Here is a 27,142-nt window from a genome sequence, read left to right as displayed (position 1 = left end):
GTACAGGTTCCCTCTCTCTCTCTCTCTCTCTCAATAAAAATAAGAATACTAGCCTCCAAGAAGAAACCAGAGGAAAGTGGGAATGGCCAGGGTACATCTCAGTGGAGCTGGAGCCTGTATGCACCTGCTCGGGCTACTGTAAGGACAGACCACGGACTAGGAGCTTAAAGCACAGACATTGGTTTCTCACGACTCTGGCTACTGAAAAATTCAAGATCAAGGTGATGACAGATTCAGTTCCTGGTTGAAACTTCTTGGGTTGCAAATGGTCCGCTTCTCACTGTGTCCTCACATGGAGGTGAACAAGAACTCTGGTCTCTCTTCTTCTTCGAAGGCGGCTAACCCATCATGGGTGGGGGGCATTCCCATTACCTGATCTATTCCTACTCACCTCCCAAAGCCCTCTCACCTCCAGGAACCATCACATTAGGCCTTCAGCATGAATTTTAGGGGCACACAACCCTTCAATCTATAATGGAGCCAACTGTGCCTTTAATATAATTTAAAGGAGATTTAATGAATTTGGTTTTTTTTTTTTAAGATTTTATTTACTTATTCATGAGAGGCACAGAGAGGGAGAGAGAGAGAGGCAGAGACACAGGGAGAGGGAGAAGCAGGCTCCACACAGGGAGCCCAACGTGGGACTCCATCTCGGGTCTCCAGGATCACACTCTGGGCAGAAGGCGGCGTTAAACCGCTGAGCCACCCGGGCTGCCCAAGATTTAATGAATTTGTGTGAGGTTTTTATTTCTCCAACTAAATGAATTTATGTTTATTCTCAAATAAAATTTTCCTGTGCTTGTATTTGGCTTGGTTGAAATTAGCCTCAATGATCACAAAACAGAATGAAAACAATCAACCAAATTCCACGCCTGCTGGCCAAGCAACATTTCTCCGCACTAACTGGTTGCCATCAGGACAGTTCGTTGAACTTAATGCTTTTTCCACTGGCTTCTGGCCAGCTGAGGCCGGACGAACAACACAGCAGCCAGGAGAGCTACTGTCATCACTTGTCTGCGAGGGCCGCCTCAGCAATCTGCAACAGAAGAGAATGGGGTCTGACCACAGAAACACACACCAGGAACCCTCAGCTCAGGGGGTGCCTGGGTGGCTCAGTTGGTATCTGCCTTCAGCTTGGGTTATGATCTTTGGGACCTGGGATCGAGCCCTATGTCTGGCTCCCTGCTCAGCAGGAAGTCTGTTTCCCCCTCACCCTCTGCCTGCCACTCCCCCTGCTTCTGCTCTCTCTGTCAAATAAATAAATAAAATCAAAAAAAAAAAAAAAAAAAAAAGAACCCTCAGCTCCGGAAAGACGCATCTGGCATTGGTCCTCTCAATGGAACCGCAGGCAGAACAAATAGGAGCAGGGAAGGGGGATCCAAGAGGGCAGGAGGTGCCTGGTGAGGAAACGATGAGAGGAGGAAGGAGCTATAGGTGTGGACACTCCAGGGAGTAGAGCTCATGGTCCTGTGGTATGGACAGCATGGGAAAGCCCCAGCGGTGGCTGCGGAAAGGCCAGAGGGGCAGGGGTGAGTGTTCTAGGTCAGGACTGGCCAGCCCCAAGCCTTGAAGCAACTGTGAAGTTGGGGACGGTGGCCCTGTGACGCTGCCACTCTCCAGGGCTTGAGGGCAGGAGCTCTCCTGGCTTGCCTTCGCTGCCCCAGGTGCGCAGCCTACCTGCAAGCACATAGCAGGTGTTCACGGTTCACCTGCCGAACAACTGTCTTGAGTAGACACTGAGTAGCACTGAGGCTCTGCTTTTATGAAATAAGCTTATCTCACTTGTGCACTGAGGGGAAAAGGGCTCTGGGAAAGGAGGCAGATCCTCTGGAAACACCGGATGATGAGGTGGAGCCCAGAGGATGATGCCTGAGGATGGGTGGACAGGGAACAACTGCTGTGAGCCTGGGGGCCCGGCCCTGCCCCCGCCTCTGTGACCTGGAAACCAGGGCAGAGGAGACTAGAGGCAGAAGGGGACAGCAAAGTGGGGGACTGGCTGCTTTCCGGGGTCGAGGGACTTTGCAGGCACTCTAGCTTTCTTAATCTGCCCGCAACCCTGTTTCTATTCCTGTTCCCTTCCCATTTTGTGGAGATGACAGGATGGGCGGCAGAAGTAGTTCACAGGGCTGGCAAGTGACAGGGCCCGGGACCGTGAACACACTCAGCCCTTCACAGCCAGGGGAGCAAATAGTCAAAACAGCCACCAAAGAGCAGATTTCTGTGACTTATCTATGAATTTGAACCTTGTGATGATTGGGGAAAGAGAACGAAAAAAACGCACTGCTTCATTCAGACACACGCAGAAACTTTCCCAAGGGTCCACGCCACGTGGTAGTAAAAGCAGTGAGGACAGATCGCGTTGAGCCCCAGCCCAAGGGGCAGAGGCGACTGGGCGTTTCCAAGCGGGAGGGAGAGGCGAGCAGGCGCCCAAGAGTGGGAGGCGCCAGCATGGCCCAGGGTGGGGCAGTGTCCGGGCCTGAGGCCAGCCAGTCCCCGACCTGGCAGGTTCGGAAGCTAGGATCCTACCCTCCTCCAGAGACTGGGAGACAGAGGCTCTGCTCTTCCTGTTGATTATATTCAAAGAAATAGCTTCCAGGTCCTCGAGACAGACACATCTCAGTTGTAGGAGATACATACATGTCTCCCAGGTGGAGGAAGGATTCATAATCGTAAGCCCTTTTTAGGAAATGCTGGAAGAAAGGGAGGTCAGGGACCTATGGTCAGATGTTGGCTGGAATAGACGGTAGATTCTCCTGGCAGCGCTGAGCTTCAGGCAGGCATTTTGGGGAGCTGGAGTCAGCCTAAGCACCTGGCCTCATGCTTGTTTCCTGGGGTGACATTTGGATGCACTCACCCTAGGCTGCAAGTGCTGCCGGTTCTTACAAGCCCCCACTCTCAGAGATAGAGAGCAGAGTCTCCAGAGGCAGAATCAGGAATGAGAGGGAGAAAGAAAGGCAAGTTAATGAGCCATCTTCAGGGGAAGGAGTTCGGAAAGAGAGGCACCAGAGTAAGGGACAAACCAAATAAAAGAAGTGGCTCACCACCCCGGTCCCTCCTGCCCTCTTGATTTCTCACCTCCCAGAAGAACAGCTGAGGGACAAGCTCTCTCAAAAAGTTGGGGTCTCCCAGGTTGACTGTTGAGGCTTTAGCACAGTCTTGGGACAGGCTTCTAGACAATGACAGGGAGCCACCCCTCCGCACCTCCACATTCCCCACCTCACCACCCCCTGCCACTCCTCCTGGACAGAGGCAAGCCTACCCTCCTCAGCCCAAAGGAGAGAGAGCCCATCACAGGGTCACTGCTGGGCACCACACAGCTTTCCCACTCTGCCCCCAGCCAGGAGCAGCGCCCTCAGTTAACAGCCTGCTCTGGGTGAGGATCCTCATTTCTGGAAGGTAAGGCTTCTCCTTGTGCATGTCCCTCTGTCACCAGAGGCCTCCTCCCACTCTACAAAAAAAAAAACCTAATCCTCAGCCACCCTAAATCCACAGCACACAGCCTAAACTCTGAACATTCCTGGATGCCAACAGGGACGATGAACGAAGGAGCTGCCCCTGCCCACAGAGGACTCTGGAAGCAATCTGTAAGCACGAGCCCATCTCCAGGGAGGTAGCTCACAACTATTCCCTCTGCCTACCTTCCTTATTGCCCTACTCCCTGGCAATCTCCAGCTCACTTTCCAGTTTCAGATTAATGAAGAGAATTAAATCAGACTCAGCTCAGGTATTAGCTCTTCCGTGAAGCCTCGCTTGACCCGAGCCTTTGGAGAAGAACACATCTGGGTTCAAATCCCACCCCTGCCCAGTGGCTGTCATGTAGCAGAGACTCAATCCCTAATTGTTGAGTGAGCTCAGACAGGCTGCATACACCATCTAAGCTGGTTTCCCCGTCTGTAAAGTGGGATGGTAACACCTGCCTCTGGGGCCGCGACTAGGGTCCATCTGGGGACCTGGTGGCCAGCGAGGGCTGGAGAAGCAAGCTGACCCCCGTCCTTGGCCGCCACCCCCAGCAGTCTACAGTGCCTCGGGGGGGTCTCCTCCACACTCCTGTCCCCACCCCAACCATGACATCCTCAAGGACAGGGATCCTGTCTCTGCTCTTTGATTTTATCCATGCCTCCCGTCTCCAGCCCAGTCCAGTCCACACTGATGTGCTGCCACAGTCGGTTGAGGGACAGGCTGGTTCTTGGGGCTGAGGACACAGGCTGAGGACGCACCTGGTTGCTCTGGGTGACTCCACAGAGCAGCTTGTTCACAAAGTCCTCGCAGTTCTCACAGGGCAGCGAATAGGGCAACGCCTGCCCCACCAGCTCCTCCGCCCGCTGGACGATTTTGCTGGGAGGCAGCGGCGAGTACTTGTCATTGTGTTTGTTATTAATCTGGTACTTGTCTCTCCCGACCACATCGTACAGCAGCTCCTTCTTCACCACGGCCTTCTCGGTCAGGGTGGACATGATGCTGCCCCTTCCGTGTCACCTGGGAATTCACAGAGCAGACATGGCGGGGTCAACCCTGGGCAGGCCCATGGGCTCCCCTGCAGCCCCAAGCAGGCAGCCCATCACCCTTGGCATCATCAGTGAGGATGGGCCATGGCCAACCTGCCTGGCCCCCAACTCAGAAACAGGACGGACCCACACCTGGGTGACCTTAGAGAAATCACCAGGAGCCCATGGGCTATGGTTTCCTCATTTCTAAAGCAAAGGACAGGAGTTTTTCTGAATGACCCCATGAGCTCAGATGCTCCTGCAAGAGTCCAGTGCAGAGCAGAGGAGGCCAGAAGACACCCAGGTCCTCATCCCAGTTTCCTATACTGAGCCTGCGACCTAGAGACCATCACTGAGCCTCCCTGGCCCACAGCTCTGTGGCCCCAGCAGGCTAGAGTGGCATTTTGAAACAGTAAGAAAGGAAGCAGTAGAGGAGGATGAAGCCTGACCCCAGGGCTCCAGCCCCTAGCTCCGGCTCACTCACCAGGTCTCGGGCAAGTCCCTTCTCTTCTCACTAGCTTCATCATTTACAAATTGAAGGGACCAGGCCTGGCAGTGTCCACAGTCTCCCAGCTCAGCCTTCTCCAGGAGGAAAGACACAGGAGGGAATTCGGCATCTGGCCAAGCCCTGCCCTGGGGCTTTCCCGAGCCCCCTTTCATGACATTCCTCTAGCCCAGGAGGTAGGGGGTCTTCTCTGCCCGGCAGGGTACACCTGAACCCAACCAGGCAAAGTCATGTGTTTGAGTCCTACTGCCAGGAAGCAGAGGCCCTGGGACTGCAAGTTGGTTCAGTGGAGCTGGGAGACCTGGGGTCTTCCCAGTATGCTGTGCAGCCACTTGGTAACCATTCAGAGGAAGTCTTTGCTTCTTACTCCTGTTTGTTCCTCCAGAGCAGCAGATACATAGGGGTGGGATCCATGAAGGGTGCTCCTCAAATGCAGTGGGTTGCCTGAGAGTGAACCCCATTTTCTAGTGGAATAACAACAGTTTCGGGACGCCTGAGTGGCTCAGTGGTTGAGCATCTGCCTTTGGCTCAGGTCGTGATCCCAGGGTCCTGGGATTGAGTCCTGCACTGGGACTCCCCTGGGGGAGCCTGCTTCTCCCTCTGTCTATGTCTCTGCCTCTCTCTCTCTGTCTCTCATGAATAAATAAATAAAATCTTTTTTAAAAAATAAAAAGGTCAACAGTATCTCCACACAGTTCCTGCTAGAGAGGAAGAGCAGCTGACACTCGGAGCAGGCAAGACAAGGCAGCAAATGGTCAGTGAGCACCTCCGACACCAGACACTGAAATGAGGATGAGTCCATCATCATGCAATCATTCACACTCTCCATCCACCTCAACCCTTGTGCTTAAACACAAAATCTGTCCTTACCCAAAGGAGCCACATGAACCACATAGCCATATCTCACATAGACGACCAGGGATAAAAGCCAGTGGGAAAAGTCTCAATCAGGTCTCCACGACTTGGTCTGGGTTTGGCCTGCACCAGAAAAACCAGAGACAGACAGAGATGAGCCAGGGAATATTCTTATTTGGAATATACTAGAGCCTGACCTATAAGGAGCCCAAGCCCAGCCTCCAGATTCCCTCCATCACCTGTAGGAAACAGGAGGGAGGGGCTCTCCTCACTCAGGTGGGAAACCCTCCCACCACCCTTCTGGTATCCACCAGTTTGTTCTCTAGAGTCAGCTTCTTGGTTGTCTCTTTTTTCCACCTGTGTTCATTTGTTTTGTTTCTTCAATTCCACACACGAGTGAATTCACATGAGTCACCTTCTCTGACTGACTTATTTCACTTAGCATTATACTCTCTAGATCCATCCATGTTGTTGCAAAGGGCAAGATTTCATTCTCTTATGGCTGAATTCATTCATTCTTTTATGGCTCAATCATATATATATATATATATAATCTCACTACTTCTTTATCCATTCATCTTTCAATGGATATTTGGGCTGATTTCATAATTTGTCTATTGTAAATAATGCTGCAACAAACATAGGGGTTTATGTGTCCTTTCGAATCATGTTTTTGTATTTATTGTATTTATCCAGTATGCTTACTGGATCATAGGATAGCTCTATCTTTAATTTTTAAAAAGATTTTATTTATTTATTTGAGAGAGAGAGAGAGAGAAAGAGAGAGGCAGAGACACAGGCAGAGGGAGAAGCAGGCTCCATGCAGGGAGCCCGACGTGGGACTCGATCCTGGGACTCCAGGATACGCTCTGGGCCGAAGGCAGGCGCTCAACCGCTGAGCCACCCAGGGATCCCCTATTTTTAATTTTTTTAAGAACCTCCATACTGTTTTCCACGATGGCCACACCAGTTTGCATTCCCACCAACAGTGCACGGCAGTTCTTTTTTCTCCACGTCTTTGCCAACACTTGTTATTTCACCGTGTTTTTTATTTGAGCCATTCTGACAGATGTGAGGTGATATGTCATTGTAGTTTTGATTTGTGCAAAATTAAAATAAAATACAATGAAAGGCAACCAAAAATAAAAGATGTATATGGCATATATATACATATAATAAACATATAAAAAAGAGAAAAAAGAATTTTAAAATAGGAAAATAGCTAGAAAAAAGGAATACTGAAAGACCAAAAAATATACAACCCATGAATGCTTATCCTGTTTTCCCCAAGAGCTGAAGCTTTGCAGTTCTCTAGGATCCGAATCCTCGGTGCTCCCGGGTTGTTCCTACTGGTCCTCTGGGGGAGGAGCTGTTGCTCTGATTCTCAGGCGTCCTCACCCAGGCGGAATCCCCCCAGCCAGGGGTCAGGCTCAGTGGAAGCCCCCCAGCGTCCACTAGGTGGCAGTGTTTCGCTCCCTTTAGGCTTTGGCACCCACCACCGCGGGGTGGGGGGTGGGGGTGATGAAAACGGCGGGGCCCCAATCTCCAGCCGCAGAGCTGAAAGCCCTAGCCCCCAGTCTTCAGTGAGCCCTCACAGAGAAGCGATCACTCTTGGCTCCCTGGTTTCCATCTACAGTCTGGGTTCACCCAGCCTGTGGCCCAGCATTTTTATCTCAGTCCCACCACCCTATTCGAGACTCTAAACTTTATGGACTCTTGCAGCAGCACCTGTCCGGCTCCTGATGGGGAGTGGAGGGGTGGGAGGTGGGGCAGCAGGGAGGAGTCGGGGGAGTAGGGGAATATCTGGGGGGTTACACACTGCTTGGAGCGCAGCCCCCAGACCATGGGTTGGTTCGAGGTTGACGGCAACCCCCCATCTGAGAGCTGGTGCCAGTGTTGCTGTTTGCATCTGGCCTCCCTGCTCTGCTGCTTGGGACCTTTGCTTCCTTCAGGCACCCCTGTCCCGTGACCCCAGGGATCCTGAGGCCATGCTGTCCCACCCGGGATTCCGCTTCGCCACCCGAGCACCTTCCAGCCAGGGAGTCGTCGTCGTGCCCCCCCCCCCCCCCCGCCCCGGCTGTGCAAACTCTCAAGTTCTGATTTTGCGCTGGCTGCTTCTATGACTTTGCGGTAGCACCTTATGCAGGCTCCTCCCTTGGCCATATCCTCCATAGATTATCACCCTGAATTCAAGTCTCCTCACCACCTGCCTTGCAAAAGGTGGTCACTTTTCTATTGGTAGAATTGCAGCATTTCTTTTCTCAGATCTCCCACTGATTTTGCCGGTGTTCAGAATGATTTGATGACTCTCTAGCTAAATTCCAGGGACCAGATGGACTTGGAGTCCTCTACTCCTCCACCACCTTAACTCTTCCCCAGTCTTGGCATGCCTTTCTGATTCCACTTGTCCCACTGACATTCAAGAAAGCATAGAAGTGTGCAAAGGAATGACGGTGTCACTTATTATGGGGATTACTGAGTGAGTTCCAATTTTTAGTCCTTTAAAAAGCAAAGACAATAATCCCTCACCTGTGGATCTTGATGTTATTACTAGCAATAACTTGTACTTCATAACTGGTGGCTCTACTCTGGTGCCACGACTCAGGGGTTGAGGACTGTTGTTCCTGAGACATTTCCATCAAAACTTGAGTTTCACACCTTTTCACCTGAAATTTCTTTCTAGACTCCCTCTTTTTTTTTTTAAGATTTTATTTATTTATTCATTAGAGATGGGGGCGGGGCGGGGGGCAGAGACACAGGCAGAGGGAGAAGCAGGCTCCATGCAGGGAACCTGATGTGGGACTCGATCCCGGGACTCCAGGATCACACCCTTGGCCAAAGGCGGGTGCTAAACCACTGAGCCACCCAGGGATTCCCAAGAGTCAGATTCTTAACCACTGAGACACCCAGGTGCCTTGTGACAGGATGAGGCTTAATGATAAAGTCAGAGAGGCATTTAGGTTCTGCTCATACTCGGCCTATGCCAAGGGCTCAGGCTTTTCCTCTGGGGAATGGATATAGGAGCCATATTTTGAGCAGAGGCGTGATGTTCTTTGAGCAGAGGATCGCTCTGGCTATTTAGAATAGATTTTTAGGGACAGGTGTGCATTTGGTGAGACTGGTTATGAAGCTATTGCAAAAATCCAGGTGAAGCTAAATAAATAAGTATTTATAAAATGCAGAGAATTACATGCCTAGAAAAGAGTTTGTGCTTAATAACTGTGGGCCGTTATTATTACGAGTACTGTTACTAGTTATTATCTTCTTTTCACCATGCAGCAGTTTTTATGTGTTATTCCTGTAAAATACTCTTTCATGAATATGCCAGAGTTGAATGTAATTCTTGGCATGTCTGTCTTGTCTTGTCTTGTCTTGTCTTTTCTTTCTTTCTTTTTTTTTTTTTTTAAGATTTTATTTATTCATGAGAGATGAGAGGAGAGGAAGGCTCCCCTCAGGGAGCCTGATATGGGACTTGATCCCAGGATCCCGGGATCACAACCTAAGGCAAAGGCAGATGCCCAACCATTGAGCCACCCAGGTGCCCCTTGGCATACCTTTCTTTTTTTTTCTTTTTTAAAAAAGATTTATTTATTTATTTATGAGAGAGAGAGAGAGAGAGAGAGAGAGGCAGAGACACAGGAGGAGGGTTGGCATACCTTTCTGATTCCACTTGTCCCACTGACGTTCAAGAAAACATAGAAGCATGCAAAGGAATGACGGTGTCACTTATTACGGGGATAACCCTGAGTTAGTTTTAATTCCTATTCCTTTAAAAAGAAAAGACACTAATCCCTTAACTTTGGCTGTTAATGTTACTAGTAGCAATAGCTTGTACTTAATAACTGGTGGTTCTTTTCTGGTGCCATGACTCAGTGGTTGAGGGTTCCTGAAACATTTCCATCAATACTTGAGTTTCACATCGTTTCACCTGAAATTTCTTTCTAGACTCCATCCTTTCACACATTTTTTTGAACACCTGGTTTGTGTGAGACAGTGGACCCAGTAGACATGTTAATGTTTAAGGTAGACATAATTCCTTATGGAACGTGTCATCCAGGACCTGAGAGGTCATGAATGAGTAGGCACAGGTGATGTGTGAGGGCTGCTGTCACTAAGTACCACAAATGAGGGGGCTTAAGATATCAAAAATGTATCGTCTCACAGTTCTGGAGTCTGGCAGTCAGAAGTCAGTTGTCGGAGGGGCCATACCCTCTGTGAGTCTGTGGGGGAAGACTCCGTGCTTGTTCCTACCTCGTTCCTGGGGGTTTGCTGCAGTCCTTGGTGTTCCTTGGCTTTAGCCATAGGGCTTCAGTGTCTGCTTCTGTCTTTCCTCTGTGTGTCTCCTTGTCTTCACATTGCATTCTTCTCCCTGTGTCTATGCTACTTTTTCTTACAAGGAAACCAGCCCTGTTGGCTTAGGGCTCACCCTGATGACCTCATCTTAACATGATGACCTTGGTGCAGACCCTGATTCCAGTATGTTTCCTGGTGGAGATCCTCTCTTCAGTCTATGCCTCCTTCATAGAGGCTGAATTTAGCTCTATAAATTAGGAATATGATATCGGTGACTCTAGTAGTCTCTGTATTTTTAGAAGTTAACAGTGTATCCTTTATGAAATTAGAAATGATGCTGTTCTTGCCAAAAATTGGGCACCTTGGATAAGGCTGAAGTCTCCCTTCCCCGTCCCCAGAGGTCACCACATATCATACCAGGTTTGAATATATCCTTCAAGTTATTTTTCCTTGTAAACACATATATATCCCTGTAGGAAGTATAAAACGTGACAACAAGTCTTAGGCAAATCCTTTAAGACATACGTGTGTTTTGGAATTTGAAAGTTTTTGGATTTCAGATAGAAAATACGGTGCACATAATCAAGAGGTCAGGGACAGGAATGGGCAGTCAGGTAATACTTCCTAATGAAGCATGTTACTGTTTCTGCAGTGGAAGCTATGACTGATGCATGAGATGGGATAAATAAAGCTTATTAAAAGCCTCACATCCGCTCAAGGCATGTTTTCCTTCATGTGATTTGCCACCTACCTTGGGTTTTTAGAGCTTTTTGGATTTTAGGATTACAGAGAGGAGACATCCTGGGTTTTGTAGTTTTGTATGTGTGTTTCGGTTTTGTTTCTATATGGTATTTTATATGTATTAGGCACTTTCTTTTTCTTAAGCATCATTTTATTGTTTTAACACAGTAATGTATATAGTTACACACATAGATTAAAAGTCAGTAGCATTGCAGTGTGCATAATAGAAAAGAACATCCTTTGGACCTCCTACTTCCTCTCTCCAGAGGCAATCACTTGTCCTTTGTGTTCTGCTCTTTGTTTCTAAATTTTTCAAGAACATACTTTTGCTCCTTCTGGGTTTTTACAATGGAAATAGCAATGACCTCTTTGTAAAATTAGGGCTTAGCATCTTTACTGTTCTCCCACCCTCACCCACAGTTTCCTTACCCTCATCCTTCCAATAGTTACATCACTATTTTGGCCAGAAACGGTATTTGTAGTTGCCTTACTACATGGGTATATTTATATGGTCTTCCTCACTGAGGTTTCTTGTGAATTATGGTAGAATTTCTTGTAAGGAATTTCTGTATCATCTTCTTTGTTAGTTCAGTGTTCCGTGTGCTCATCACTAATGTATCTACAAGGAATAGGCTCCTAACACCTCTCAGGATGGTCTTCATTCTTCAGGCTCTGTGTTCTTTCTCCTTGGGGAAGCCTCACTCCTGGGCACTGGGTTCTCTTCCTCTCCCCTGGACTGCCTCTTCTAAGCCATCCTAGCAATTTCTCCCCCCTCCTTTTTTCCCTTGATGTAAACTTCCAAGACCTGCTCTTTTAGCAATTTTCAAATAAACAATACCTTATTTTAACTATAATATCGTGCTATACATTACATCCCCATGACTTGCTTATTTTATAGCAGAAAGTTTCTACCTTGTAACCCCCTTCAGCCATTTAGCCTCTCTACACTACCTCTGGCAACCAACTACTTGTTCTTTGTCCATCACTTAGTTTTTTTGTTTTGGTTTGGTTTGGTTTGGTTTGTTGTTGTTGTTTGCTTATTTGGGGTTTGGTTTTGTTTGGTTTTAGATGCCACATATAAGTGAGATCATACAGTATTTGTCTTTCTCTGTCTGACTTATTCCACTTAGCATGATACCCTCAAGGTCTATCCATGATGTTGAAAATAGCAAGATTTCCTTCTTTTTACGGCTGAATAATATTCCATTGAATATTCCATAGATCACATCTTCTTTATTCATTCATCCATCGGTGAATGCTTAGGTTGCTTCCATATTTGGCTATTGTAAATAAGGGTGCAGTGAACCCAGGGGTGCAGGTATCTTTTTGAGTTAGTGTTTTTGTTTTCTTTGGATAAATACACAAAAATGGAAGTGCAGGATATGGTAGTTCTATTTTTAATTTTTTGATGAATCGTCATATTGTTTTCCATAGTGCCAGCACCAATGTGCATTCCCACCAACAGTACATGAGGATTTCCTTTATGTGCTCTAAAATTTCTTGAAGTAGAATGGTTTTCTAGCTATCAATTCGTTACTGATTTCTAATTGAATTGCATTATAATAAAAGAAGATAATCTTCATGTTATCAGTCTCTTGAAATTTGCTGAGACTTGCTTTAGGGCCCAGGATATGGCCAGTTTTTACAAATGTTCCTTCATGCATGGTCAGGAAGAATCTGTATGCCACAACTGTACTATCTATATACTATATGGTGCACTGTTAGGATATACTGTGCCATATGTATGAAATCAGCTTGTTGGTAAGTTGTTCAAATTTTCTATATCTTCACTGATTTTTGTGTCTCTTGATCTATCAGTTTCTAAGAGTGGTGTATTGAGATTTCCCCCCATGATGGAGAATTTGTCAATTTCTCCATGCCATAGGCCAACATTCTCAGTATGTATTTTGAGATTTTTATTAGATGCAAACAAATTGAGAATGATTATATCTCCCTAGTGGGTTGAGACTTTGCCGGAACCTCTTGGAGTGTTTTCTTACACCATCAACCCAACCAATCCTGCGATTCTCCAGACACCACATGGATGTTCAACAATTCATTTCACTTTTGACAGTGATACCTGGAGCTAGCACAAACCCCATGGTAAGGGCTTAGTCCCACAGGATTATAGGCCCTGCTCCTGCTTTCAGATGTCATCCACAAGTCCAAGGCCCCTGTCCTTCTATCCATGGGTTATACATTGGGGGTTCCCATGACCCCCATTAGGTTCAATGACTTACTAGAACAGCTCACAGAATGTGGAAAGGCACTTATGTTTTGTTTTGTTTTAAAGGTTTTATTTATTTATTTGACAGAGTGAGATTGAGGGCACACAAGCAGGGGGAGCAGCCAGCAGAGGGAGGAGAAGCAGGCTCGATCCCAGGATGCATGTGTTTACTCTGGACCAGATTGGGTCAAGCAGGAGGCAGCTGGCATGGAGGCATTGTGAGTCCTGCCCGGGCTCCCATCCAGTCTCTAGACAACCAAGATCAACAAAAGAAACTTTTGCAACCAGATGGGAAGCCTTGCCCAGTGGATGGAAGGCCAATTTGTCCCAGCAGAATATTTCTGAGGAAGCCATGAAAGCCTCCTTCAGAGAAATGGCGACTTTGAACATCTGCCAAGTCCAGCAAGCAGTAGCAGCAGTACTCAAGTGACCAGCCATGACAGGTCTTGCCTCATCCCCAACCCCTCCCAGGAGGGCTCCACCACCCGGAGGCCAGTCATGTGGGCAGCCACAGCCAAGAAGGTCTGAGGCAACTCCCCACCATGTGACCCTTCCTCCTGGGCAGAGCTGATTGGCCATGAATAGGATGAGCTGGAAAGCCAAGAGCCTCAGTCCATGGGTAGAGTGAAACTGAGGGGACCCAGGAAGAAGGGCCCAGGAGGGGTGTGGGATCATATTTGGGGCTTGCGGCAAGCCCAAGCAGAAAGGAAGCAGGAGCGTTGGGGAGTAGGAGCCACAAGGCAGAGGAAGATGTGGAGAACAGAAGGAGATACAGGAGGTTTCCACAAGATTGGAAAGAGCATCTACTGACTTTCCTTATGGCAGAAGTTTGCTTTGGCTCGGGTTTTACTTCATGGAACATCCATAGACTCCAGCTGCGGAGTCCTAGAAACTATGCTGGCTCTAGTTCCAGGCCAAGGATTCTAGGTGTCCAATGGTCCTTGTTCTTGCATTATCAGCCAGGTCTGTGCATCTCCCTTGCTGTTCCCCTGTTTACCCACAACCAGAAATTCCCATTACTTGAAAGAACTAGAGCTGGACTGTCTCCTGCAAGATCAAGAATGCACCCACAAAGAGAAAGTAAGAGAAAACCACCAAAGGGCCACAGCACAATCTGGTGTGGCCAGACACAGAGCCCAGCTGTGCCCTTAATAGACTTCACACCAGGCAATTCCTGCTGCATTTCTTCCAGTAAAATCCTCCCCTGTTGGGCTTTATTTTATTCTGTAAAAATAAGCCTTATTATAAAACAGAATGAAATCCACAAACCAAACCTCAAAACCTCTGGTGCAACGAGACCTCCTAAATGTATAAAGTCACTGCTGATAGGATAATCCCTTCAACTTATTGTTTCTGCCGCTTGTTTCTTGAGAACATGACTCCAATGAGGCCCATGGCTGCCAAGCCCACTCCTGCGATGCCAGCTGCCATGACGGCATCTCTGACCTGCAAGAGAGAGCAGGGGAGGTCAGAGCCCATTGGGAATCCGAGTACGGGCTGTACATTCAACAAGAACATTCAGCTCAAGGAGACTCATGCACCCCTTGGCCCACTTGACAAACCCAGGAGTCAACAAATATTGGCAGAGAAATGAGGGCTGGCTGGGGAAAGGACAGCTGCATGGAGTCAGCTGGCCAGGGCAGTACAACCCAATCCACAGTAGGTATTTAAAGCACACAAGTCCCCAGGGGTAGTAGTGGAATGGATGAAATGAAGTCCAGATGGCTGACATCCTGTCTGGCCATCGGGGAGCCCTTGAAGCAAGTGTGAGATGGCCCATGAACTGCTCTCGAACACTTACTAGGTCACAACTGTGACTCCAGGAAGAGCAAGGACCTCACCTGTGTCATTTATCTTGTTCCTCACTGCATCCCCCGCACCCGGCTCTGCCAGGCACAGAGGTGCTCTTTATGGGTTCTTATATAAATGAGCCACTTAGGAGTAGTAGTGACGCGATACTTTCAATTATTAGTATTTCTGACTTGTATTGCTCATATAGAAAAAAAAATGTTGCAAAAGTAAGAGTAGATCTCAGGGTAAAAAGTGAACACATGTCAAATTTCACTCCCTCCTGAAACCTAACCAAGAGTAAAGTAAGGCATTTGCTTTTGTTTTTGGGGTTTTTAAAAAGATTTTATTTATTTATTCATGAGAGACACAGAGAGAAAGGCAGAGACATCGGCAGAGGGAGAAGCAGGCTCCCCACAGGGAACCCAATGTGGGACTCAATCCCAGGACCCTAGGATCACCCCCTGAGCCAAAGGGAGACACTCAACCACTGAGCCACCCAGGGTTCCCAGTAAGGCATTTGTTTTAGGTGTAATTCCACAAGGACCTACAGAACTCTAAATTCTGAAGCAGCAGTGGGAAAAGTTGAAGATCAATCCGAATTATACAACAGGAGACTCGGGAAGGGTCAGCTATTTGCAACAGCAAATACTTCTGGAAACAGCAGAGAGAAAGAGCTTCAGCTAGATCCCCGGATGCCCCCACCCCACCTCCTGCCCAATGACAGCAGAAGTCTGAAAGTTTATTCTCTGCGGAGGATGAAGAAGACTTGGGGGCCTGGGAATCGAGAAGCACACATGAGGATGCAGATATCATACCAAAAACAAGGGACTGGGAGACCATAAACATGCTAACTGTGAGACTCTTGGCCTTCCTCCCTCTCTCTGCTCCCCCAGAACTTTACCTACCACACCAGAGTCAGGAAAACTTTCCTGGAGAATCTGACCAGCCCAAGTGGAAACATAAGATATCTGAGGTGCCTGGCTGGCTCGGTCGGGGGAGTATTCAACTCTTAATCTTGGGGTGGTGAGTTCGAGCCCCACACTGGGTATACAGATTGCTTACATAAATAAACTTTAAAAAAGAAGAAAGAAAAAAAGAAAGAAAAGATACTCATGCCAAGGACTCCCAAACTGTCCACCTTTATCATCCAGGAGGGAAACTCAAAGTCAACAAGTCACTGTCCCCTTCCGGTTCATTCAAAGCTTCCATTAGGCAGCAAATCCCCCACCCTTAATCACTGGCAAATGACCAAGAAACTAGACATCTGAGAAGGACCTATGAAACAGAAGACAGGGTTGCCTGGGTGGCTTAGTCGGTTAAGCGTCTGCCTTCAACTCAAGTCGTGATCTTGGGGTCCTGGGATCGAGCCCCGTGTCAGGCTCCCTACGCAGCAGGAAGTCTGCTTCTCCCTCTCCCTCTTCCCCTCCCTCCATTTGTGTTTTCTGTCTCTCGAATAAATAAATAAAATCTTTTTTAAAAAGAACATGGTACAATTCTTAGAAAGTACAATGGAAATGACAGAGTCAATACAAAGTTTGAAAGATAAAGTTGAGGAAATCTCTTAGGAAAAAAAATATACCAAAAAGATAAAAACACAGAAAATAGAAGTCAAAGATAAAAAATAAGGAATAATCCAGGCAGTCCAACATCTGATTAATATATGTTCCAGACAGAAATAATATAGGAAACTCAGAGGCGAATCAAGAGTGAAATAGTTCATGAAAATTAACAGGACTAAAGGACATACGTTTTCAGATTGAAACGGTGCTCTGAGGCCCCTCTTAGTGGATAAACGTAGACCCCCGCCAAGGCAAATTACTGTGAAATTCTAGAAAATTGGATAAAGAAAAGATACTGCGATTGCTAGAGCAGGGGGAGAAAAACAGGAAACAGGAACGATCAAGAGTTCGGATGACTTTAGATTTCTCCAAAGAGATGCTGGAAGCAAGAAGACAGTAGAACATTGCCTCCAAAAGTCCTAAGTAAAACAGTTTCTAACCTAGAGTTCTGTACCCAAACCACAAAACCAAGTGGAAGAGTAAAATAAAAAATAATTCGGAAATGAGGGTTTCAAAAAACGTACCTTCCATACATCCTTTTTCAAGAAGCTGCTGAAGGAAGTTCCACCAAAACAAGAAGGTGAACCAGGGAAGATGTGAGCCACAGAAGAGGGCACTGCAGCGCAGGAAAGGATAGAAGGGAACTTGAGAGCGATGGGGAGGGCAGACTCCAGGGCAACAACTTTGTACCAGCTGTAGAGAATAGGGGTAAGGAGACATATGGTCCCTCTCAAGGTGTCTATGTCCTAATTCCAGGAACCTCTAAGTATATTGTGTTACATGGTTAAGGGGGAACTAAGATTCCAGATGGAATTAAATTGCTAATCAATTTACCTTAATAAAGTGGGGGAGAGAGATAATCCTGGATTATCCAGGTGGACCCAGTGTCATCACAAAGTTTCTCAAAAGATGTAAGAGAGAGTCAGAAGCATCAGTATCATGCAGTGTGAGAAAGGCTCAACTGGCAATTGCTGGCTTTGAAAATGGAGGACAGGCCACAAGCACAGGAAGCCTCCGGAAGCTGGGAAAGACAAGAACACAGATACTCCCCTAGAATCTCCAGAAAAGAGCAGAGCCCTGCTGGCATCTTGATTTTACCCTGTATAGTTATTTTCAGACTTCTGACCTTGGGAACTGTGAGACAATAATCTTGGGGTGTTTTTCGCCATGAAATCTGTGGTGATTTGTTATAGCAGCCATAGGAAGCTCATACAGTAGCCAAACCAGAGGGGAGAGGTGTGCCCCCAGAGCCTGGTGGCCCCGTTATTCCAGTGCTGTTTTTCTAATCAAAGGCCACTTCTGAGGGATGTGGTCTACCTAAATTGAGAGAAAAACAGAGAAATAAAGAAATGAAGAGCTCATAGAACCAGGAAATCCAATCCAAGAGAAAGGCAAAGAAAACCTCAAGAATGACAGACAAGGGAGGTCCTGGGGTAAAGCCATGCAGTCAGCCGAGAGCCAACCAGCATAGACAGCAGAATGGCCATCTCTGGGGATGGATGTGTCCAAGGGGAACATCTTGAAAATGATAGACTAGTGGACATGATTTCCCTTGTGGAAAACTATACAGAGAACTGACAACAGGTCCAAGGAAAAATGAGTGATGTAAGGAGATAATTATCTTCAAGAAAAAAGAAACCCTTCCCCCCAAAAAAGAAAATTCATAATACACTACAACTCTCAGCTGTGAGTAAAATTTACATAAACATAACACAAACACTGAATGCTAATTTAATAAAAATATATAATATAAAATGATAGGGAGAGATTGGGGAAGGGGCAGGAACAATGATTTAAACAGTTTAGTCTTCACTTAGCATAAGAAGTTGTCAAAAGAGCATATCTAATTTTTTCAAATAAAAAGATGGTAGCAGGGCCACCTGGGTGGCTCAGTGGTTGAGCTTCTGCCTTCAGCTCAGATCATGATCTCAGGGTCCTGGGATCAAGCCCCACTTTGGACTCTCTGCTCAGCGGGGTGTCTGCTTCTTCTTCTCCTTCTGCCCTTTCCCGCTTGTGCTCTTGCACTCACTCTTTCTCTCTCAAATAAATAAATAAAATATTTTTTTAAAAAGATGATAGTATACATATATTTCTTAGAAATTCAGAGATAGGTAAATGCCAAACTGAAAGAGAGACGAGTGGCTGCCTGGGCAGATGGGGAGGAGTAGAGAGAGGTTTTTGTTACAGCTCTGTTTTGAGTACTGGTCTGGTTTTTTTCAAATTGTGTGCATGCATTACTTTCAAAATTTAGAACTTAAATTATAAAATATTTTCCAGAAAAGAAAAACAGCAAAAGACAAAGAGATAGAAGCATGCATAGTAAGCCCAGAAACCTGATACCAAACCTTTGTGCACCTGCTAACCTCAAATGCCAACAGCATGTTTCCAAAACTTGAAAAGGCAAGAAGATGAGGAGGAAACCATCCCATCAGTGAGGCAGAGAGTATGGGAGTTTTAGGAGGATAAACAGGTGACGTCCTAATAAACAAGCACAGGAAAACATCACTGACATAGCACATAGGCAACTACATGTTACACAGATCTAACAGAAGCAGATGACTGCTGATGTGGTAGTTTGGCTTTGTTAGGGGGCTGCTGAGTGCACACACACACACACACACACACATATACAGCACAGAGCTCAGATTCATCCTTCACTTTGTTTGAAACATTCCTCCTCCCCTTTGACCTCTGGTCCTTGACCTGGTTTCTTTCACATGCCTAAAAGCGCACTCAAGCATAGCTACTGGTGGTTCAGACCAGGGCTTGCTCTGCCTCTAATAAGCTTTCAGTAATTAGGTCCGGTGTGGCTAGCTCTTCTTTTACTTCAACAATTATGTTTGAGGTACACAGCTCTCTTTGTGGACAATTCGAAAACCTGACAGTATGCCACAGAACTAAAACATGAGGGCCAGAGACTCAAGCTCCCAAGGCATCAAGAGCTTCAGACTCAATGTCAAGAAAATGCCTTCTGTTACTGAGTGTTGAGGATGCACTCTGCACCTTAGAAAACATCCCAACGCAGAAGTCTATTGTCTTAATTTGCAATCTGGGGGCATCTGGGCGGCTCAGCGGTTGAGTGGCTGCCTTTGGCTCAGGTCATGATCTCGGGGTCCTGGGATCGAGTCTCATGTCTGCCTCTCTCTCTGTGTCTCTCATGAATAAATAAATAAAATCTTTAAAAAAAATTTTTTTTAATTTGCAGTCTGTCTACCAGGCCAGTGTATGCAGTGGCCCTTTCCCCAGCTCCTTCCCCAGTCTGTGAGCCACAATGTCTTTATAGCCTGCATGTATAGCAGCAACACTGACATGAACAAAACACAGTGGAAACAATTGAAATCAGCAGGAATCAGTGAGAAAGCTCAACTTCTTCCTATTTCCAGCACTATCCAGGCGCAACAGCTCCTGTGACAATCCAAAGGGAGAGTTTGCTGTCATAGCCACTGCCCCCAAATAAAGGCGCAAGTCCCCAAATCAGCAGAATTGTACTTTTCCCCACATGCGGCATTAAAAGAGTGTCACGATCAAGGATGGAGAAATTGCACCCATGAACAGAGCCAGGCACTTAGGCAGAATCAAGAACGGCAAAGAAAAAGATGTCTCATCATCATTTGATGCCAAGAAATCCAACGAAGCCCATGGACCCCCAAATCCCAGGAATAAAAAGGATGAAAATACAAACTCTGTACCCAAAACTAACACACCCTTACCTGAGACGGTCAACTATGCCCTCACTCCCCAAGCACAGCTTGCCTCGATTGTATGCTGTGGCTGTCAAAACCCCCAAGGACCATTACAGAGAAGAATTTGGAGGTCTTCAATGGTTAAAGAATATAGATCTTGGCGCTGCCCGTAAATGTGCCCACCATAGCCATGTGCACTGTCAGGAAACACACCAGTGTCATTTACATCAGTTGGGATCCAGACCTGGCATTCCTAGCAGTCAGAAGCCACAACAACAAGGTTTGGAGGAAGCTCCTGACCTCCTGGGGTTTAACTGCCACTCAGTCTTGAGCTTTCCTTCAGAGGTCATCAAGCATGGTTTTGTGGCAGCAGGGGTCTTGGTGGGAACCTGCATGAGAGCATCTGTCCCCAGAGCCTTTCTAGCTAAGCCATTTGTCAGGGTGGGAGAACCAGTTTGCAGATAATGCAGGAGGAACCATGTGGCCTTTGGTCTTTACAGAACCTCATGGAGTAAGAACAAATGAGGCAGCAGCTTCATACAAAAAGTACTTTGTCAAGGAAATCAACAATAGCCTCACTGAGCACGTGCTGCACAAAGAGCGTAATCAAATACAAGACCATGGGCCCTGGTTAGTCCTGAGAGTGCATATTCTACAGGGGCCGCGACCTACCCCGGAGAGTCAGCACCACGCCCAGACTTCCCTGCTGTTCATCTCCTAGGGGCCAGCCTGCCAGGTGAGCCAGGCCTGGGAGCTGATTACAAGATCTCTGATCATGGGAACGGCCGCTGGCATGCAGCACAGGTCTTAAAGCAGGATATTATGGACCAGCAAAACTCCCATCATTAGACATGCTAAGAAATTTGCTTTTTTTTTTTTTTAATGTGGACAAACTGAAATTCTGTTAAGCCTCAGAAAATGAGCTGTTTATGCTCCACAGCTCCTCTGTGCGAGGTCCCAGGAAACTTCTGGTGTGGTTTCTTCACTTTCAGCAATGTTTAAGTGAGAAAAGACAACCAGCACTATCCTGGAAACACAAGATTCCACCCTGGGTGTGACTCACAGACCGCACTGGTCTACGGGGCCTGGCCACACCAATGCCCAGCCACCATCAGCCCGCAGACTGCTCTGGCTCATGCGGCCAGGGACACAGGCTGAGGACGCACCTGGTCACTGCGGGCCACTCCGTAGCGCAGCTCATTCACAAAGTGCTCGCAGTTCTCACAGGGCAGCGAATAGGGCAACTCCTGCCCCACCAGCTCCTCCGCCCGCTGGACGATTTTGCTGGGAGGCAGCGGCGAGTACTTGTCATCGTGTTTGTTATTAATCTGGTACTTGTCTCTCCCGACCACATCGTACAGCAGCTCCTTCTTCACCACGGCCTTCTCGGTCAGGGTGGACATGATGCTGGCCGCACCAGCTCCCGCAACCTCACCTGAGGATTGGCAAAGGGAAAACAGAGGGATTGGTTCTGAGCAGGCCCAGAGGGGTCCATCCACAGGCCCTTGGCACCCTCCACAACAGCATGAGCAGAAGGAAAGGGAAAAGGGAGCAGGGTCAGACATACACTGTGTGGCTCTGGAGAAGGTGCTTGTGGTCTGCGCCCTGGTTTCCTTATCTGAAATGAGGAATGGTCAAGTTTCATGATTCATTCTGATTTTTTTTTTAACCTAGAGAAGGGGCCTTCTTCACCCTGTGGCTCCTCAGGGGAGTCTAGGGTCAATACAAGGACCAGGATGGTGTGGAGGAAAGGCTGACGTCAGCACAGAGACTGGGCAAGTGTCCCAAGGCAGTCAACCTACACAGTGTGAGCGTGCTTTGTTTGTGATGGCTGAAAAAGTGTGTGCGTACCAAAGAGGTAGGCCCCAGAGAGACCCACTATCCCTCGAAGAGCCTCTGCGGCCCTGCTGGGATGGGATCTCCAAGGCCTTTCCTGGCTGCGGAGGCACCCTGTTAGCTGCGCAGGAACAGTCTTCCAGGTGACACCATGTGACAGGAACAAGCAGTGGCAGGAGGGGCTGATCAGATTCCAGGCCTTTCCAAAGAGGACTAAGCCCCTTTGCCCTGAGTAGATTCCTGAGATTTTAGAAAACCAGGGTAGTTCAGGCTTCCTACCAATAGGGCAGGAGGTGCTTGAAGGAGCCATTGGAGTAAAGAAAAGACATGGTGCCATGCAGAGTTCTGAGTCTGTGGAGGGGGTCAATGTGGGAATGGGACCACGTGAGTTTCAGCCCCCAAGTAGGGAGGGTGGCAAGGCTGAGAAGGAGGTGAGGTAAGCAGGGTGCCTACACCACAAAACTTAAGGAGGCTCCACACTTCAGGGCTAGGCATGTATACAGTCAAACCCTAAGAGTAAGGCTTCCTTAAACTTTGCGCTGAGAGTGCCACTCTGGGGATGGTACACGAGGGCACGGGCTGATGATCAGAAACTCTGGGCTTGGATTCTGGCTGCATCACTGAGTGGTCTTGACATGTCACTTAACTTTGCTGAGCCAATGATGTGCAAGCCCCCAAATACATACCAAAATTGATACACAAACACATATCAATATAGTTATTTAAAGCTCCTTTAAAAAATTCCTTTCTATTTTTAAAGTTAGTCCATTAAGGAAAATATTAAACAATCACAGAAAGGGCACGTGGCTGTGGCATACATCTGATGAGTGAGTTTTGGAAAATGTCAGACTGGGTAGTGTGGCATCGTGGGTAAAGGCAGAGTTGAAAGTCAGACAGCCAGAGTTCGAGTCCCACTTCCACCACCTCCCACCTGCTGTGTGACCTTAGGCAAGGTGCTTAACTTCTGAGTCCTCAATTCCTTGTAGCACAGGGACAATAACAGTCCTTCCTGTCTCTACAGCACCATGGGGGCGGGGTGGGGGGCTGCAAGGGTTATGGGAGCTGGCCACGTACACAGCTTTCTCCAGTGCCTGGCACAGAGTGAGTGCCCAGCAGGTGTCAGCTGTCATTATCATCAGAGTTGTTCCCCAAGCTTCCTTCTAACTCAAATCTCTACCATGTTCTGAGTGGCATGAGTCAGTCCTGACCTATCTGGCAAGATTCCTGTGAAGTTCAAGTGAGAAGATGCATGTGGAAGCATCTTTTCCCTTTAAGGAGCATCATCTGTCTAATGACTGTGGCACACCTGTCCCCAGGATCCCTGCCATGCCCTCCCTGTCTCCTATCTACCAGGGACATCCACTCAGTGTAGTCAATGCTGCAGTCCTACTAGCGGGGTGGCGGGGTGGGGGGCAGTGCTCGTCCAAGGTGCTGGAGATAGCAGCAATAAACTAGACAGTGCATCTGCACTTAAGTAGCTCACATTCTAGTGAGAGGACCCACCCCGACAATGAACAAATAGACAAAAGCAGGGACACCTGGGTGGCTCAGCAGTTAAGCGTCTGCCACCTTTGGCCCAGGATGTGATCCCACGGTCCTGGGATCGAGTTCTGCTTTGGGCTTCCTGTGGGGAACCTGCTTCTCCCTCTGCCTATGGCTCTGCCTCTCTCTCTGTGTCTCTCATGAATGAACAAATAAAATAAACCTTTAAAAAATAAACAAAATCAGGCACTTTTAGGTTGAGAAAGTGTTATGGATCAGATTAAGTGAAATATTACAGGAGGAGATGACTCCGGAAGGCCCGGGATGGAGGGCTGCTCCAGGGAATAGGTATTGAGTGGAGTCTGGAGTGATGGAAAGGAGGCAGCTATGCTGAGATCCAGGGAAGAGCATCACATACAGAAGGAAGAGCAAGGGCAAGAGCAAGAGCTTGGGAAGGAAGAGCATGGAATGCTCCAGAGGCTGTGGGAAGGCCAATGTGGTTGATGTCTAGAGACCCCAAGAGCACCGGAGAGAAAGATCTGGGTCAGAGAGGTAGGCAGAGGCCAGACCACACCAGGTCCGGTACAGACTCTGGGCCACAGTACAGACTCTGAAGCTTATTCTAAGTGCGATGAGAAAGCCGATCAAGAGCTCTAAGGGATGTCTTCTTCCTGACTGATTTTTGGTGAGTTCTGTCTCAGAGATGGTGAGAAGCACCCCCACACCCTGGTCATGGCCTTTTGCTCATCCCCCCAGGGACCTGTCTTACTCAACTTGGGGTGGTGTGATAGGGGAGGTGGCTGGGCAAGGTCTGGCACTCAAGAGTGGTTAGGTGCCAACAGCAAGATGTCTTCAGGAAATGCCAAAATTGGGCACCCTGGCCCAACCTTCAAAGCCATGGCCACTACACCAGATAGCCAGTTCAAAGGCATCAGCCTCTCCGACTACAAAGGAAAATACGTTGTGTTCTTCCTCCACTCTTTTGACTTCTCCTTTGTGTGCCCCATGGAGATCACTCAACTGCCGAGTGGCTGGTGCTTCTGTGGATTATCATTTTTGTTATCTGGCATGGATCAACACACCCAAGAAACAAGGAGGGCTGGGACCCATGAACATTCCCCTGGTATCAGACTGCCATATGTACCATCACTCAGGAATATGGAGTCTTTAAGGCTGATGAATGTAACTCGTTCAAGGGCTTCTTTATTATTGATGATATAGGTTTGCTTTGGCAGATGACTGAGAATGACCCCCTTGTTGGCTCCTCTGTGGATGAGACTCTGAGACTAGTTCAGGCCTTCCAGTTAGCTGACAAGCATGAGGAAGTGGCTGGAAGCCTGGAAATGATACTATCAAGCCTGATGTGCAGAAGAGCAAGTAATAATTCTCTAAGTAGAAGTAATCACTGGGCCCTTTTAGTGCCAGGCTACAGTGGGCAGCCATGAAAACAAAATCTCTCTAGTACTACTATGATGCTTAAAACACAAGACTTTAGATTTGGTGCAGACATGGTCTGTGACAGAACAGGCCTTTCCTGCAGGGCCCAGGGAAGCCAGCCTTTCTTCCTCTGGAGAAAATAGTCTGACCTGTGCTATGGGCAGGCTAACTGATGTGTCCAGTAGTGGGACATCACTTTTGGTCTTTGTGGTTTCTATTAAACTTGAACTGATAGAAAGAAGAAAAAATAAGAAGAAGAAGAAGAAGAAGAAGAAGAAGAAGAAGAAGAAGAAGAAGAAGAAGAAGAAGAAGAAAGAAGAAGGAAGGAGTAGAAGAAAGAAGAAGGAAGAAGAAGAAGAAGAAGAAGAAGAAGAAGAAGAAGAAGAAGAGGAAGAAGAAGAAGGGAAAGGGGGAGGGGGAGAGGGAGCGGGAGGGGGAGGGAGGAAAACTTTAAGGAGAGAAGTAACATAATCTGATTTATACTTTAGAATGGTTGTGCTGGCTGCCCAGGGAAGGACGGACTGGCCACAAGTGGGCAAGAGGCAGTGAGATCAGCAACAAGCTGCAGGAGCTTCAGATGGGTGCAACAGTGCAGACGGTGACAAGTGATTAGACCCAGAGTCCCTCTTGGAGAGAGACAACCAGATTTCCTGTTGCATTAGATACAGGGGGAAAAGCATTGAGGATGATACCTAGATTTTGGGCTCGAGCAGCTGTCATCCACCGCAGGCTTTCTTTCAGAGAATGTCAAGTTCAATGCACCAATTGTACACCCAAGTGGAGATGCCAAGTAATCAAGAGGTTATACAAGTCTGAAGCTAAGCAGGGAGGCCTGTGCTGAGGGGACGCTTAGGAAACACCCACCAATAGAAAGTATTGGAAGCCAGGGGCCCAATGAGGCCACCTGAGAGAGTAAGGAAGAGGGATATGGGAGAGAAGGAGGAGCCCACATAGGAGACCAAGAAGGAAAGGCCCAGTGAAAGAGGAAGAAAGACAAGTGCCAGAGAAGATCAGAGATGAAGATCTCATGTCAAATGCTACAAAGAAGCCAAGTAAGCCTTGACCAGAAAATTCACCTGTGGCTTTGTTAAGATGTGGAAAGTCTTTCGGCAGCCTTGATAAGCGCTACATTGGGAGGGGGCTAAGTAAGAGAGACTGGTGGAGGGAACCAAAGACAGAATGGCAAGAGGAAGTGATGAGGGCCACAGTGGACAATCAAAGATTCACTCTACAGGGAATTAGCCAGGGAAGACATGAGGTCGAGGGAGTGTTTGTTCATTTCATCAACAGGAGCTAGTACAGTGGTTTCTATGCCAGTAGGAATAATCTAGTAGAGAGTGGGACCATAATACAGGAGGTGAGGAATTTGAGGAGCACAGTGCTCACAAAAGAGAGCACCCAGGACCCACACATAGAGGTTGGCTTTTTAAACAAGGACAAGGCATTTTTCACATCTTAACAAAAGAAAAGGCAGACTGGGTTGGTGCAGTTGGTAGTGGTTTGGTTCATCGGAGCTGGGGAAGGTGCCATATACTCTGCTTACTTCTGATTTCTTTGTAAGTACAGGGTGAAGCCATTAGTTAGAGGTAAAAGGGGTGGGCAAAGATATGGCCAAGAATGTCCACAGCCACTATGTTCACAGCAGCCAAAACCTGGAATCCAATCCAATGTCCATTGGTAGAAGAATGGGTAACAATCTGAGGTATGTTCATATAACAGAAAATACACAGAATGAAAAAGAACTTCTCCTGCTATTCACGACCCAGTGACTCTCGCCGGCCTTACTTCTTCAGGGTAAGAAGCCAGACATAAAAGAGCACAGAATCTGTGGCAAATCCTATGTGAAGGTCTAGAAAAGGCAAAAATAATCTACGGCAAGAGAACTAGAGTAGTGGTTGTCTTTAGGGAAGATGAGAGGATGCTGAAGCAGCATGTGGGAGCCTCTTAGGGTAGTGGAAACGTTCTAGATCTTGATCTTGGTCATTGTTACACTGATGGAGACTTTTTTTTTTAATTCACCAACTATACATTTTACTATATTTGTGCACTGTACTGTGTTTATGTTATACTTCAGTTTAAGTAAAAAGTTTAAGAAAACGGGTAGGGAATTCTCAGAATTCTCCTAGTTAAGTCCTCTTACCTTCAGTTTACAGATAAGTCAACCAAGACTGGAGAGTAGAAACTAGATTCATCACCAAGCCTGCTGCCCAAAAGCCCATGCTCTCCTAGGGAGGTTTACACTTAATAGG

At 47.4% G+C, this 27,142-nt stretch overlaps 2 protein-coding genes and 1 pseudogene across 3 annotated transcripts in view; 1 reads left to right on the top strand and 2 right to left on the bottom strand.

The window, feature by feature from the left end:
• Positions 1–603: 603 nt before the first annotated feature.
• Positions 604–6,334, bottom strand: LOC121471756 (phospholipase A and acyltransferase 3-like). 2 transcript variants are annotated; one of them, XM_041722532.1, is made up of 3 exons: positions 5,860–6,332; positions 4,218–4,476; positions 604–1,036 (listed from the first exon to the last, which is right to left on the bottom strand). In XM_041722532.1, exons 2-3 carry the CDS (start codon positions 4,452–4,454, stop codon positions 1,007–1,009), a joined length of 267 nt encoding a protein of 88 aa, XP_041578466.1. In that variant the 5' UTR covers positions 4,455–4,476; positions 5,860–6,332; the 3' UTR covers positions 604–1,006. The 2 variants fall into 2 exon arrangements, with proteins under 2 accessions (XP_041578466.1, XP_041578465.1); XM_041722531.1 differs by lacking the exon at positions 604–1,036 and having other exon boundaries at positions 3,744–4,476; positions 5,860–6,334.
• Positions 6,335–13,158: 6,824 nt separating this feature from the next.
• Positions 13,159–27,142, bottom strand: part of PLAAT3 (phospholipase A and acyltransferase 3) — a 29,249-nt gene continuing 15,265 nt past the window's right edge. Inside the window, exons 4-5 of the mRNA XM_041774301.1 lie at positions 21,305–21,573; positions 13,159–14,551 (exon numbers count right to left, since the gene is read on the bottom strand). Of these exons, the coding sequence (XP_041630235.1) occupies positions 14,450–14,551; positions 21,305–21,573 (371 nt within the window). The 3' untranslated portion in view covers positions 13,159–14,449. The remainder of the gene's footprint in view (positions 14,552–21,304; positions 21,574–27,142) is intronic.
• On the top strand, positions 22,588–24,852 carry LOC121501812 (annotated as a pseudogene).

The sequence above is a fragment of the Vulpes lagopus genome, chromosome 11 (genome assembly GCF_018345385.1).
Source record: "Vulpes lagopus strain Blue_001 chromosome 11, ASM1834538v1, whole genome shotgun sequence".
NCBI classification, from domain to species: domain Eukaryota; kingdom Metazoa; phylum Chordata; class Mammalia; order Carnivora; family Canidae; genus Vulpes; species Vulpes lagopus.
This window is presented reverse-complemented; position numbering and strand designations above follow the sequence as displayed.

Coding starts and splice junctions, on each gene's coding strand:
- LOC121471756 (XM_041722531.1), bottom strand. CDS start 4,454: ATGTCCACCCTGACCGAGAAGGCCGTGGTGAAGAAGGAGCTGCTGTAC.